This window comes from Macrosteles quadrilineatus, unplaced genomic scaffold, assembly GCF_028750875.1.
Source record: "Macrosteles quadrilineatus isolate MER2022 unplaced genomic scaffold, UCM_ALF_1.0 Scaffold_2__2_contigs__length_208266976, whole genome shotgun sequence".
Lineage (NCBI taxonomy): Eukaryota > Metazoa > Arthropoda > Insecta > Hemiptera > Cicadellidae > Macrosteles > Macrosteles quadrilineatus.
In genome coordinates this window covers 160,671,340-160,685,091 of record NW_026542595.1, presented here as the reverse complement: position 1 = coordinate 160,685,091, position 13,752 = coordinate 160,671,340, and the positions used below count along the sequence as shown (strand labels likewise).

Here is a 13,752-nt window from a genome sequence, read left to right as displayed (position 1 = left end):
CTTTAAATTTATTACTTGTTAAATTCAACGTGCACGTAATATATATTATCCTACCATAAATTTTAAGAAAAAGAAAAATCATATGTCAAGATCATCACATGATGTTTATTAGTCAATTTATTGTGTTTAATGTGAGGTTAAATATGTTACTCTTGTAAATGGCCTAAAGGTCGAAACATGTAGAGTTTAAAAAAATAAAAAATAATTTCAGGGTACTGAGTTAGTATGCTTTCTTTAATATAATACATATTCATATGTATTATTGGATAAAGTTCATATGTAGTATATTTTAATACTTAAGTTAGTCTATTGTTGGGTTGAAAAGTAGTAAATTGAATAAAAGTTTGTCTGCAAAGTTTCTTGAAGCATATAACTATCTTTTTGTAAAAAAAATCATAATGTCATGATATCAACTTCTTCTAGGCACCAGTTCACCAACCATTTGCCTTCTTTTACCATTTGGCTTTCACAAGTGATGGATAAATGTTTTCTAAATTCTCTGCTTTCACTGTTTTTAAATGTCACACTGAAGTGCTGTGTGTTTTCTACGCTCTTGGCACTTTTTGACGTTTTAAAGGGGAACGTTCCAAACCCTGGTCTTGTTACAATCTAACGTCAAATTTTTAGATAGCATCATTAATTTGATAGCCCAATGATAAATGGCATCTGGGCCTGGAATAGTAGTTTACGCAACGATTGCGTAAAGATAGTGTTAACGACACGAGAAGAAAATTTAAGGTACGAGCCTTGGCGAGTGCCTTAAAAACTTCTACGAGTGTCGTTAACACTATTTACGCGAGTTGCGTACACTACTTTACCTACGACGGTGTTTTAATTACTAAAAATCACTACTTATAACTTCCAAGAGAGGTTATGTTTTTGTTTATAACCTCTAATTGTTACTGACAGTGATGCAACGAAACATTGTATCAAATACTAATTGCACCAATCAACAATTAAATTGACCTGAACAGCTGATTAGTTGAATTTCGAATCATTACAATTTTGCTTCTCCTCTCTCAATCCTTGAACCTCATTGGTCCGTAACCCGTGTTGTTATGAGTAAAACTATGCTGTTATGAAAGTAAACAATGCTGTTATGAGATACTTTTCAATTCTAAGAACTGTACTGAAACGGCTACTTTAAAAAACGGTCGTAAGTAAATGATTTTTTTAGAATCGAACCAGCAGCCTTCAAAGTTGAAGGCAAGTACTACTATTGACTATATACCATGGCATATAGTCATGGTACTACTTACTGTACTACTCGGATACCCAGACAAAGGGCATGCAAAAATGCCAAGCGTTACCTAATGTTACTTATTACGTATTCTACGTTATCTTTAATCAAGTATCCTTTGCCAAAATTAAACAAAGTTTTATTTATTTATTTATTTATTTATCATACGGTAAACACCATTTTTACAATCGATAATACATGAGGGCAAGTTACAATAAAATATTTATAAATATATAAGAGTCAGATTCAGATTCATCTTGCTGAAAGAAAATATTGCTAACATGAAAAAATGACACCAACAGGATTGTCCAAAAATGCTTTAACAAAAAATGGATCATGCGTATTATAAATCCTAGTTAACAAGCATTGTTAACAAGTATTGTTTTAATACAAACAATCGTGTTATAGGGACACGCTATTGTCAGCAGTTCCTCTTTGTGCATTCTAACAAAGGGCGTTACTTGATCAGAACTGACAAACTTTGAAGGTATAACTAGAGCGTTTAGAGTCGTACAAAGACTGAAACAGGAATATCAAAGCCTTCGTGTAAAACTGACTAAAATGTTACTTAACATTTTTAAATTACTGATATACTTTGTAAAGTTAAAACAAGTTTTTTTTAATATAAGTTTTAAAACTTTATCACATGTTTTACGAACATTTTCAAGTGATGTAAATTATGTTTAAATGATTCTTAAATTATGTATTCACAAGCTATGGTCAATTTATGCGATATTGATTCAGAGTCTCCGTCATCCATTGCATGTCACCGGTAATAACACCTACACGTAAAATGCCAATGAATAAGTTATTTTCATCAATCGATGACCACAAATAGGATTTATAGTACGGAATTCATTAAAGGTCTCTTAGTCAGTAACAAAGATGTCAAATCGTTCATTCCGACACTCGTCGTTTAGACATTCTCTCAACTATTGCATAATATCATATATAAATACAAATAGTCACTTCAAAAAAATGCCAACTCATGGATTTAGACCAGATTCTGTTTTCCTTGATATCCGAAGGTTTCAACCAATTTTACTATTGGGTACGCGAATAGTTACAGTGATTGCCTTAAAATCAGAAGGTTGCTCGTTCGATTCAAATCAAGATTGATTCTGTGCCCAGATTCCATTTATTATTTACCCATCCATTAATTTAACAAACGGGCCATGAGATAGTAACAAGACCAGGGTTTGGTACAGTTCCCCACAAGAAAACCAAAACATACCAATGGCGTAGCCGTATATAACCACACAATATCATAAATTACGAAAACTAGTTGTGTTGCCATTAATTTTTTGAGAGTTATTTCATATTTAGTGTATATCAGATAATTTTTCTAACCTTCCTCCATTTTTGTTTTCCAGCCGGACCACCTTGAGGCACTCCGTGGTTGCCGCGTGGTCGAGGGCTCAGTCCAGATAGTCCTGATGGAACGTGGCAACGAGACAGACTTCGACCTCCACTCCCTGCCGGAGCTGAGGGAGATCACGGAGTACCTCATGTTCTACAGGGTCGTGGGTCTACGCAATATCGGCCAGATCTTCCCCAACCTGAGCGTGATCCGCGGCGAGAGGCTGTTCCAGGACTACGCCCTCGTGGTCTACGAAATGTTCAACCTGCAGGAGGTCGGTCTAAAGAGTCTGTCGGAGATTACTCGGGGAGCTGTCAGGATAGAAAAAAATCCGAGTGAGTATATTTATTAATTTTTTTAGGATGCTATTCTTTACTTCGGGATATTTTTCAAACGAGTATTTATTTAAGCTAGAGCTCAAGGTTGTGGAAATCCATTGGCGATTTGAGGGATTTGTACCCGCGACCTTTGGGACTGAAGTCCCGCGCTCTACTCCAAGACCAGTTGAACTTAGTTTACAATACGGTTAAACTTAGATTTCGGTGGGTTCAGTTTTTACAAGGCCATGTGTACGATTCCAAGTGAAGAGTTTTGATAAATTAGAAAGATATTGATAAACTCTTGGTTTTGAGAAGCTATAATTAATGAAGTTAATGCTGCTTAAGGAGTTAATGAGTTAAAGGGCGGAACGTTTTGGGAAATGGAAGATTTTCAATGATTTAAATTAGCTTTGTGCACTCATAAAACTGTCCAATAAATCATATTAATTATACCATCTCGATTATAGCTACTTTTCTAAATATTTTACAATATAAATGCTATAATTTGGCGTAAATGTAGATATACTAAAAACGATTGTCAAAGGTTGAAAAAGTCCTGTCTCACTTTTGTAATGATGAAAAAGTTTCGCTCAGTTTTGCAATGTTGATGAAAAGTTCACTCAGATATTGACCTTATAACTGAAAATCGTAAAAGATTTCAGTTACCTGGTAGAGTACTTTGATGGATAATTAGGCTAATGGAAGAGAGTTCGACGAAATTGAATCTGTTGAGTCAAGTTGGCCATGGATGGTATCAAGAACACTTGTTAAAACTTTGTTTTTAGAAAGATAAACTAATAATAATAACTAAGTTACGACTTCTACTTATTCCTCTTTTGTTGAAAACACTGGTAAGGAATTCGTTTAACACTACTAAGTTAAACTTCGTTTTGCATGAAATTCACTCACCATTACAAATAATAAACTTCAAACAAAGAATACAATTTAGTTTTAAACCTACTAAATTGTATTAACTTTATTATTGAATGTTATGTATACTAGTGGCAGTAACTACGGATGTGTGTTAAAGTTATACCAAATATAGCACAGTTAATTTAACTAGTAACATCTTTTAAATAGGTTACATAAAAGTACAGTATTAAGGGTTATGTTAAGGTATATGCCGTGATAAGGTGGAATTGAGGCAGGCTAACCTTGGCCAATCAATAGCACTAACCTAGCTCAACGTCTCTCGTGTTAGTGTAGAATGTAGAATATCGCAATGAATTATGGATTGATATATCCCTGAGTCATGACATAACAATGAGGCCACTGACTGAGATCAAGGTTTTGACCTAACCTGACCTAGCCCAACTTCTCACAGATTAGCCTACGATTTTCAATAGTTTTATTTATATTTTATAATCATTTTTTGCTTATGTCCACGCCATTACGTTATTTTCCCAATAAAGATAATTACAAACGCTTTTAAGGGAAAATTTCAGTACATTTATCAACCGTTTATGTGTTGATTGATTTTGAGCTTAGTAGATTGTGTGTAAATATACGAGGGAGCTAACAGCAATGTTACACATACTTTATCACATACTTTGTTCATTGCCTTGTCAACAACGCTGAGGGAGTAACTATGATTTAATGGGGAAAATACTAAAAGTTGCAATAACTTGTAAACCGTAATTTTTACTACAATGGAAGTTGTACCGTTTTGTTTGGAGTAAAAAAGACAACAACATACTAATCGTTAATCGATCGTTCAAGCGGAGATTTAAAATCCTACTTTCATTTACATTTTTGGGAAGTGACTTTAAAAATCAAAATTTCAAAGAAATGCAAAAACGCCTGGAGATACCTTAAATTACTACTCACATACCAAAACTCACTAAAGTTGGACTACAGGGATCAAAAATAAATGTTACAGAGAAATCCTTATTGTATTAAGTATATAGATTAGTTACCTACTTTCTTCGCAATCCAAAATGTATTATTGCACAACGCACGACTCAGGAGTTGACCAAGAATTTTATTGTTTATAGCCATTAACATTTTTCTAAGCCAAATAATAAATTAACATATTTAAATGCACCCAAATGATGATTGATTCAGTCCAGCTTTTCGCATGTTTAAGTAAAATAAACCTATGGAAACAAAACTAACAATATTTAAAAGTATGTTGCCAGCAATAATTGATTTAGATTCACTAGGACAATAAGGCTGCGAACTTGAGTACATCTTAACTAGCTCTTGGTACATTTTTGAACAAGATCGACGTCTTAGTGTTAGCCCAGAATAGCCAAATGATTTCCTCAAGAAGTGCTAAGTCAATATAGTTAGAACATACAAAATCCTATAACGAACTTGAAACCTCTCGACCAACTTCTCACTTTAAGCCGAAAATAGATCTAAAGCAGGAAAACTTCTGTAAGCCTCACAAGACAGTTACTTTTTTAAACTACCAAACTATCTTGAAATATTTTAAAATCAGCTCAACGTTTCATTAAAATCTATGAATTAACTTTAAAGTCCCTCAAGACACTTTAGAGTAGCAGTACAACTACTAGATTAAATCCTAAAACGACACTTGAAACCTAACTTCCTAAGAGAAAAGAGTTGCAGTAAAATCCCTTCATTAATCTTGCAATATAGTATAGCAGTTACTCGTTTATAAACTTATAAACTATCTTAAAAGATACAAAACTAAGATAACTTTATATTATAATCCTTGAATAAATCAATAATTACAAACATTTCATTGAGTCTCTCAAAAGATGCTAGAACGATATATCTAAAATTAAACGTTCTTAAAACTCTCTGGCCTGGCACATCTTCTATTTTAGACCTATTTTATTTAAAAACCTTTATTATTTTAGTCTCTCAAGTTTCGCAAGAGTAACATGGATATTCACTTGTTTATAAACATGTAAAATATCTCTCAAGTATCCAAACCTTGAACAACTTCTCATTATTATCTAAGAATAAACCATGAGTCTTTGAAGACATCCTAGCAATGATTATACAACAACGATGACTACTCAATGATTACTACAATTATTAGATTAAATCTAAATTTAATCCTTGAAACCTCAGCCTAACCTGTCATTTAAGCCGAAAATAGAACTGCAGTACTGTATAAAAACTTGCTTACTCTTTCAAGATATGCATGAGTATAAAATGAGTTACTAGTTAAACTTTTGAATGATCTTGAAAGAGTCCAAATCTAGCACAACCTCTCATTATTAGTCCAGAATAAACCTGTAGGTACGAATAGTTCTTCCGTTATGATATGCTATAAAAATAAAATTACTACCTATGTTAAATCCATGTATTGCGGCCTTATCATTATCCTAACCTAACGTTACCCACCCTTTGGTACGCCAATGACATTTCTTTCCGTACATGATGGTAGGACGGTAACGTCACGAGTTAGATTAATGTTGCTTCAACACATTTTGTAACAACCCAGCCTTGCATGTCGGCTCAGGTTAGGTTACATCGATACTAATAGGTCGATACATCGTTTACATCGAGGGCTCAGACTAAGCCAATAACACTACCACTCTTGTACTTGCTAAGCATAGGGTAAATGAAGCCCTATACCTGACCTTTTCTGATCAGAAATAGTTTAGTGTTGTGTTGATGGAGTTGTAAATATTTTATGCTTTATGGGTGTAACCAATAACTTCAGGTTATACGAGTTTTTGATAGTGAAGTAAACATCATACATGGACTTTCTATGGCAAATTTTGTTTAAAAAGATAGTTGCACTAACCTCTCTCAGGGAGTTGTTTGGTCTTAGCCACATTTTCTGTTAGGTTTCTTTGCTAATAAGTTCATCTAGAGAAAAATATTTGACCCTAAGTTTGGGATGTTTAAAAATTTTTTTGTGATCAGTGATTTCTGTCGGAGGCTCGGTTCAACCAAGTTAATGTGTATTCTTATGACTGCAACCATTGTTGGTGCACGGCTAAATATTCTTCGAAAAACTTTTCTGTTGTATTCAACTAATGGTTGTATAACCGACCATCTTCATGTTGTCAACAATTAAGGTGTAAAGGTTTCCCATCATACCTAGAAGGTCGTATCGCCACATAATTATAATTACATACTTCAGTGGCATTTAAACATTTTTTAATTTCTTTAAGCTCCCTTACAGCGTCAAAAGGTTTCGCAATAATAATTATATTCCATGGAATAAGACATTTTACGGAAGTATAATTAATTGGTCGTTAGTTGGACCATTATCTTTGATTAACTGCAAGAGTGGAATCCACGTTTCCGATGAATATTCAAACACAATTTGTCATTTAATACTAGTGGTTTTAACCACTTTTATTAAATAAAACCACTTTGGATTTATTAAATATCCGAAATAATTAAAAAAACCAATTTTGTTTTGGAAGTGTGAGATATTAATTTAAATTTGATTTTAACCCTATTTTTCTGTCATTGCTATTGAAAATGTGAATGAAGTTTGTTTCGTCTTATGAACTTAATTGATTGGTTTACTATTTGTACCAAGTGTGTATTTAATGTATTATGATTCGTGTGAAGATTAATTAAAATCTACAAATAAATAGTATGAAATGTAAAACTGTAGGTCTGCCAATTAATTTTTAATCTTGATCAATGTTGCTCATTAAAGTGGGTTGTTGGAATTGAATTCATAGTGAAATGTTATCAATGGTTTTAGTGAAGCCTCTACAATAGTAAAACACTTGGGATAACCTTACACTATGTATAACTGATATCAATCAAACAATTTTAAAAGTAGTTACAATCTTCCTTCACTGAAATGATTCTTGCAGAGAAAACTTTGAGAATCTAATGATTAAGGGTGCATTGGTTAGTTTACAATGATTTGGACCAAGAAATACGCAGGAAACAGTTATTATTATACAAAAAAGGAGGATTTCCTTAATTCTGGAAACAACCGATATCCTTATATATAATACGTGAAGGCGATTTCTTGAAAACACTACTCCTCCGTTAATAATGGACGGATTTTTACAAACGACGTGTCAAAATAAAGTATTTTTTGTGTAGACGCCCCCTTTCACCAATTCATGTAATAAAAATGCTCGGGCTTTGACCCACAGGCCATCAAAGTTGGATTTTCTCCCATAAGATTAACATGGGGGAATTAAAATATTTTATTGGAAACTTTGTCCCCACTAATTTGAGAGAACAGCTGGGCGTAGAAACTTGGTAGAGGTGTCCAAAGAAAGGTCTTGGTCTGTAGATGAGTTATCAAAAGAAAAACTAAGCAAAATCCCTTAGGGATCTGTCCCAGAAGCCTTTAAAGATCCCTCCACAGAGTTGTTTACATTTTGGCCATGTGAATAATACTTTTTAATGAAACAGCTGTTCATTTTTAAATTGTATTTCAAACCACACATAATTATTGGGTTACTGAATTGTACCAAATAAGTATTTGCAATGTTATTTTCTGATTTTAAAATTAATTTTCCTCTTTATCATGTCATGTTTTGCAATATAACGTTCTATTATGAAATCAGTGGAAATTATCCACAGAAATTCTTAAATTATTTCTTATTGAACTATCTTATATCTATTGTACAAGTTGGTGCCTGACTTTTCATGTCTAATAAAATCCAAACATAGAAACCTTGCCTAAAATGGTACCCATCTTGACAAATTATATGCACCTGCCTATATTACGGACTTTGGTGCACTGGGTTGGTAACATTATTGAAAATAACACTACATTTTGGCTGTAAAATATGGTACAAAGAGAAAATACGATTTAAGCAGCTACTGTCATGACAGAAAGGTCATATTCCTTATAAAAACTAGATCACACAATCCTTTATAAGATACGTTGATTACCAATATGTAAACGTCAATATATACGTAACAGCCAATTTACAGTATTTTTGCTTTTTGGAAACGTCCCATTGCTATGTCATTTGCATTATTTGTTGCCAATGAAGCTGCCAAGACCGTATAAATGAGGAGGCCCCTAACAGTTCAAGAATAAAAGCCAACTTCACTTCAAGTATTCCACTACACCTAACATTCCGTAGAGAGATTATTTTGACAACTTTATGTTATTGATAAGGCTGAGACAACTAACTGACATCCCCCATGTCAAGGAATTCCAGCTTTAATAGTAACCCCACAATACATTTCTCAAAACTATGCTAGAGGGTTCATTCATTGGCACAGATGTACGATATGAACTGACGCGACGTGACGAAGGAAAATCAAACTTACACTGTAACGGACATACCTCCCTTTGAAGTTAGAACATGTCTTCCCAAAAAATATTTTCTTTTCAAATAAAATCATATTACACTGATGAAATCACAGAAGTTTTTAACTACAAAAGACCCACCAATACGATTTTAATACTATTTAAAGGTTCTTCCAAAGGAAGAGATATCATATAACATACTATTAATAACTCCGATGAGTCAAATGACGTACGGTATGGGAAATATTTTAATCATTGAATGATCAACCAAATTTGGCAACTAACGCAATTAAAATCATTATTGTTTTCACACTTATTACCCTTTAAACAATGCTAAATGCTCAAAATATGTATATTTCACCCAATTTATCGCAGTTAGATGAATTAACGTAAGCCTTGAAAGTAACCGTCGATTTCGACGGGTTTCCCCTAGTCTTATAAAACACGTGTTTTTGGTCGCTGTCAGTCCACTGTCCATTATTAGACGAATTGTTTCGTTGTATCAATTACGCATTCTTCAAAGTTTATACCCTTCGTATAATAAGTTTTAACTTTATCTGACAATAGTGTCAAGACACAATTTTAAGGTGTGTAAACATTCCTGTATGAGTTTTGGATTTTCCCTTCAAGATTGTATTACTCTAATTTATCATTAGCAAAGTTGAAGCGGAATTGAAACCCGTAACAAATAATGTATACAAATGAATGCATATTAGTGAATGCACTTACATACATTACCATGTTATGGTTTCTTCCGGATATAAACCGGCTCCTAATGGCCTTGACCTCTAACCTATAGCTGGCTGGTTCTCATGTTTGCGAGACTGTACATAAATAAACTGTCAACCGACTGGGAAAGTCTTGGTCAACGACATTAATTGATTGGTTGGACAGACTTTGTTGCAAACTACAGGTTACTGACTATACCCAGGTTTCGAACAGTTCTTCATACTTGTAGGTCCAGGATGAAACCCCACCAATAACCAATGCCTCTAGGTTACATAGTGATAAAACTCAATGGCTTAGATCCCGCCTTAAGCTGAAGGTAATTAATTAAGAAATTTAAAAATGAATCTTTTGTTTTATAAGGATATTTATTTCTAAAGGGAGGATTTATTTTTGTCCGGAAAGTTCATTCACTTAGAAAATCCCAAACATTAAACAGTTAATTGCGGTAAGTACAAGATATTGAAAACAATGTTGAAATCTGAGCGTTTACACCAAAATTGCCATCAATACAACCCAGGTATAAATTCTATAAATTACGTATTAAATATTTGTTTAAGGTAAAGGTAAAGGCGGTACAAATTTAAGGAATAAAACTAGATAGATATTGTATTGAGCAAAATTTATGTGTTTGGTGAAGTTTAAAAATGAATATCGGCTATTGCTGAGAATCCAATTCGATCACCAAGTTGCGAATAATATGTTGTTAATTCATTATTTGGTGGAATAAATGCAACCCACTTTTGATAATAACGCTATTTACACACAATTTTAGACTAAAGCTTTTAGAAACAATCTCTTAATAAGTATAGACCACTTCAAATATCGTTCAAAAATTTCTAATCGTTTTAAAAGTTTTGTCGTGTTTCCCTCGGCAAGTAATGGTTATAAAAAATCCCAATCTACGTATATAAATACAGTACAGCAAAACAAGTTCTTAACAATATTAATGCTACAATAGAAATGTGTTTGAACTTCTCCGAGGAGTGGGGAAGAACATTTAACTTCGTGATGTAATTTGGTTCTAATCAATAATTCAATCCTGAAGACTCTTGATGTAGATTCGGATTTGAACATCCTTGTCTTCTATAATCTTCTAAAGCGCACAGTTAATAAATTACTGTGTTTATAGGCAATCAGATGAACACCTCTAATGATAAAATCAGGTACATTATTTTAACTCAGTCAATTTAAAGTGCACAACTGAATAAAAATTCTAATTAGAGTTTTCTTACTACTTGAGCGTCAAATATTTATTATCGATTCTAATTAAAGAGGAGGCAACAAATACCAGATGAGAGGGCATATACCGTAACGATTGTAGGTAACGCGAATGTTCGCTATGGTCTGCCAGAAGTATAATTAGAATTGCAAAAGACATATGAATAAGTAACCAGTATTTATGCAGGTTACTATCTCAATCAGTAACGGAGACAAAAAGTCTACAGAAAGCGAAAAATTAAGATATTTCCTCGAAATTTATTAATATTTTCCTATTTTTGAAACATTAATTTATATTTAAGTTTATTATAAGTATATTGATGGGCAAGACGTATTTGATACTGATTTCTTAGTAGCTGGAATAGTTGAAACATCAGTATAATTGTTCAGCCTCTATGGCATAGTTCACCTAGCACCAGACGGGTCTATTTTCGGTAGGCGTAGGTTTTTAGTCTATTGTGTATAGACACTTTCCATTTCTATTTTCAGCCAGTTTATGAATAAAAACGAATGTTTTCTAACTAAACTATCATCAGAGTGCACTAATTTAAACCACTGATGTTTACCAAAAATATTTTTTACTAAATCAAAGTGAAAGGGCAACTTGTTGTTAGCTGCAGCAATTTTTATCTCACCTCAACTCACAGTTAATGGAATTAGTAAAGGGAGTAACCTACCCATCTTAGTGAAAGAGAGAGAATATGATTTTAAACAGTAGCTCACTCCTAAGCTTTGCTTGGATTAAATATTGGTCATATTTGGTTTAAATAGAAGATAAATATCCACAATTATTGTCTATGCAAAAGCTGGACTTTTAAGGTGTGTGTAAACTAAAACCAATATTACAAATGAAAACTTTGTCTATTAGAGTAGTGTAAAATACACAATAGAAACCTTCAAAGTATAATTACCAATATTACCATTAAAAATTCTAAATTAGATTTAAATAATTATTGCGTACTAAATATTCATTCATGGCTAGAATAGCTGTGAGATAAGTTTAAAGAAGGGGGGGGCGTAGGTGTTAGTATGCGTCACGCGTAATATCTTACTTGAGACTACAACTGTTTAAATAGCTCGAGCTCTTGCCAAATCCAACCATCCAAACTGCCTCAAGCTAAATGTCATGTTAAATTACAGCGTACGTTCATGCTTTAACATACAATTAGATTACACATTTACCTTTAGTCTCAAAACTTTAAAGTTACTGAATTTGTCATGCTGAAGAGGAGAACACATTTTCCGGTCTTTGCTCGCTATAAACTAGTAAATATTTGATCTTAAAACAATTTTTATTTACAAACCTGGAAACAAGAAATCGGCGATGAAAGCGTATTCCGTGACCAGTTTTTTTTAGTACCACGGTCAACAACAGCTTTTAAAAGGAGCACGGTGCAAAGTGGCAAAGCTTTAGAAGTAATTTAACGTTTTAATACCAAGGGTAGTATGCATAGCTTTATTCTGACTATGGAAAGCCAAAGGTTAGTATTCAAAAGATTTACTTCAAAGCAGAGCGATGCAGGGATGCTTCTTTTCTCTCAATCCTTGAATCTCATTGGTCCGTTACCCGTGTTGTTACGAGAAAAACTATGCTGTTATGAAATGAAACTATGCTGTTATGAAAGTAAACAGCTGTTAAGTGAAACTTTTCAATTCTATGAACTGAACTGAAATGGCTACTTTAAAAAACGGTCTTAGGTAAAATGAGTTAACGACAGCGCTTCTTTATTTTAAAGGATATTTTAGGATTTCCTTGGACAGTATAATAGTTTAACAACATATTTATATGATTTTAATATTTTTTACTTACCTGCTGGTACAATTGTGTGAAACAAAATTAAAAGTACCAAATTAGGTTTATTCGGTTTAATTTGCATGTCAAACAAAAGTTTTGCAGAGCGATTAAATTATTTAAATATTCAAAAGTTTATAATTCCTAATTGCTGTAATGTAAATGTATTGTAATAAGCCGTTTGCAGAGTAAACTTTGCAGAAGTAAATGCATTGCCTTTAGATGAAGTTTGAAATATCAAGTTGATGATTTTTACCGATTTTACCCCTAGGCAGGCATACATTTTTTAACCCGTCAGTTCCGCTATTTGTCTCCTATACTGTAATAAATAATGTTAACGTATGTTCTACAGTATTAGGGATATTTATAAGGTTACATGTATAGTTCTAGTTAGTTTTAATGCAGAATTTGATTTTGATTTTATTTTTTCATGTTTTTATAATAGCGAAAACCATCTCAGTTTACATTTTAATGCTTTTATTAAGGGTTTAATTACAACCATTGTTGACTGAAATCACAAATATACGTTAATAATATATTTACACTTATATTGTTTACTCACAAGACGGTAAATACATACACTCCAATCATAATCAGACCCAATAGGCGAACAAACGCCCTTATTGGGTCTGATGATGATTGGAGTGTCCAATCGAAATAGATCACCACCTACCATCTTTTATATGTATTAACCGTCTTATGAGTAAACAGTATAAGTGTAAATATATTATTATAAGTTTTGTTTGACGTGTTTTTTGCGCTTTCAGGCAATTATAAAAAATAGGTTTAATAAAAAATTAAAAAAATGAAAAATGAAAATGAATTTAATAACACGTACGATGTTGATCAAGAAGTTATATAAACATTGTTGCTAATTCATTGTATTGCATATTCTTAAACTATTTTATCACTATGGATACA

The 13,752-nt window shown here is 32.8% G+C and overlaps 1 protein-coding gene across 3 annotated transcripts in view; it reads left to right on the top strand.

Moving 5' to 3' along the window:
- Positions 1-13,752, top strand: part of LOC128985546 (insulin-like peptide receptor) — a 109,137-nt gene that overhangs the window by 47,104 nt on the left and 48,281 nt on the right. For all 3 annotated transcript variants that reach the window (XM_054405139.1, XM_054405140.1, XM_054405138.1), the window contains exon 3: positions 2,614-2,935. In XM_054405139.1, coding sequence (XP_054261114.1) covers positions 2,614-2,935 — 322 coding nt within the window. The remainder of the gene's footprint in view (positions 1-2,613; positions 2,936-13,752) is intronic.